This window comes from Olea europaea, unplaced genomic scaffold (assembly GCF_002742605.1).
Source record: "Olea europaea var. sylvestris unplaced genomic scaffold, O_europaea_v1 scaffold18365, whole genome shotgun sequence".
NCBI classification, from domain to species: Eukaryota; Viridiplantae; Streptophyta; class Magnoliopsida; order Lamiales; family Oleaceae; genus Olea; species Olea europaea.
Window position 1 is genome coordinate 1 of NW_019236135.1, and position 2147 is coordinate 2147.

General features: G+C 38.2%; 1 protein-coding gene across 1 annotated transcript; it reads right to left on the reverse strand.

Moving 5' to 3' along the window:
* Window positions 1-5: 5 nt before the first annotated feature.
* On the reverse strand, window positions 6-2140 carry LOC111378594 (protein DETOXIFICATION 35-like; the record flags this gene model as incomplete). Its single annotated transcript, XM_023001828.1, has 4 exons — window positions 1346-2140; window positions 876-932; window positions 236-474; window positions 6-124 (listed from the first exon to the last, which is right to left on the reverse strand). Coding segments are annotated over exons 1-4 (1035 nt in total), but the record flags the coding sequence as incomplete, so codon positions are not given.
* Window positions 2141-2147: the final 7 nt, after the last annotated feature.

Here is a 2147-nt window from a genome sequence, read left to right on the forward strand (position 1 = left end):
CTTACCATCACTCCAAAATTAGCCACATAGCCAAGAACATATCCGAGAGGTAGACCAAAAATGTAATAACAGCCCAAGTTGATGTAAGCTACTATAGATTGCCACCCACCTCCAATGGCAACACCTGCAAAATGGCTCCAAAAAAATTACTTCAGGAGAGGAAGGAAACGTGATATCTTGAGATACGATGCAGCATTTAGATGCGGTATACGACATAATCAAATTGAATCAATACCTGATATCACTGGTTGGACACTATTGAGAAGCATTGTGATTCCAAGAAGGATTGAAAGGCGAGAAACTGCACGTAGCATAGTTTCGCTATGCGTAAAAATAATACCTAAATAATTTCTTGTTGCTAGGACAACCATCATGCAAAGAATCCCAATCAGAAGTGATTGAAAGACTGTGACATAGACAGAATATTTGGTTGCTCTTGGGCGTCCAAAGCCAAGCTCATTTGAGACACGAACACTGGAATAGAAAAAAATAAAAGAAAAGAAAAGGCAGTGACGTTGTTAGTGATAGTAGACAACATTTACTGCATTGTCTCTCTAATTGCAGTTTGTGCTATCTAATCTGTTCTCAAGCCAGCATTACAACAGGATTTGAAAATTTGCAAATGTCAATAAACACCATGGAAAAAAATAGTAATAAACTTCTTGCCAAATCAGTCTAAATTCTTCAATCAATTCGGACGAGAGAAAAATAGACGGACTTTAATTTAAGCACAATGGATCCCTATTTTCTCCAAGGTTCCATTTGTTTTCGACATCAAACATTTTCCAGCCACAAATGTTTTTAGGAGAAATTGTTTATAATTGAGCTTGATGAGAACAACATAAGAAGTGTCGATGAGCATCTCAGCTTCTTACCTTATAGCAGCATTGACTCCAATGAACAACATGGCCTGCCACCCATCAATGTTCATGCTGGAAGATTAAATAAAAGATTAGGATCTAAATTGAAATCCTAGAATACAAAAATATTGAGTCGAGGCTTCCAATAAATAATATTACAATCCTATAAAGTTGAAATGGTAGATGATTAGTATAAATTATAGTGACTTGTTAAATAACGACGATAAACCTCTCAACGATTTATTTTCTATTCCAATCAATAATTCATAACATTCTCATTGCTTGGCATACCATAAACTGGAAATGCTTGCAGCCACACAGACCTGGAGTTATCAACGACAAATTATTTAGATACACAATCAAAGTGATGAATCTATTAAAATCGACCGTTCATTGAAGAGAGCCAGGAAAATTCCATATACCTTAAAATTATTTCCAATTTCATTATGAAAGAAGGTTGTAGAAAATAGACTTGTTGAACTCACCAAATAGAAAGGGCACCAACTGCAGTCACGGCATTGTCAAGGTTTCCAGCAAGGACAATGATGCTCATCATATACCAAATCTCGAGGCAGAGCATGACGGCAGATGCAAGGGAGAGCCTCACAAAGGCCCATATATCATTAAATGCGGACCAAGAAAATCCCTTCCAACCATCCTTGCACCAACCAACCACATAACCAAATTGTGCAAAGGCTGTGATCCAACCTGTAAGGTCGAATGCTATGGCTGCACCATATGTTCCCCACCCAAATACATAAATGAAAAGCCAACATAGAAAAACTTGTGAAACCAATGCAAGAACCGCGATCCACGCAAGCACAGAAACTTTACTCTGGGCTTGAAGAAACTTCTGAGTTGGAAAAATGACAGCAAGGGAAAACAATTGAGGGAGAACCAGAAGTGTAAATACTCCTGCTTGATTTGCTATCTCATCCTTCTGTCCAAGGAGCTTCAGAATTGGAGTTGCAAACACGTAGAGTGGCACCTGGACGACACAAGTGGCGAATAGGATTATAATTGAGCGTTGCATGTAAATGCCAAGCATGTGAACTTGTCCAGCGCCAAATGCCTGACCAGCTAGCGTCTCAAGGGCACTCCCCATACCGAGCTAGACATATTGCAAAATAAGAATCAGGGTTTGTTAGTTTTGCCTCAGATTTCAAGATAAGGGTGCCAATGAATATTTTTCAAACACTGAATCATGAAAGAAAATCATCTATGATGACATTGATAAGAACAGAAAACCTGAAATGTTTTCTTAAGTTTCAGCAACATCTCTTAGCA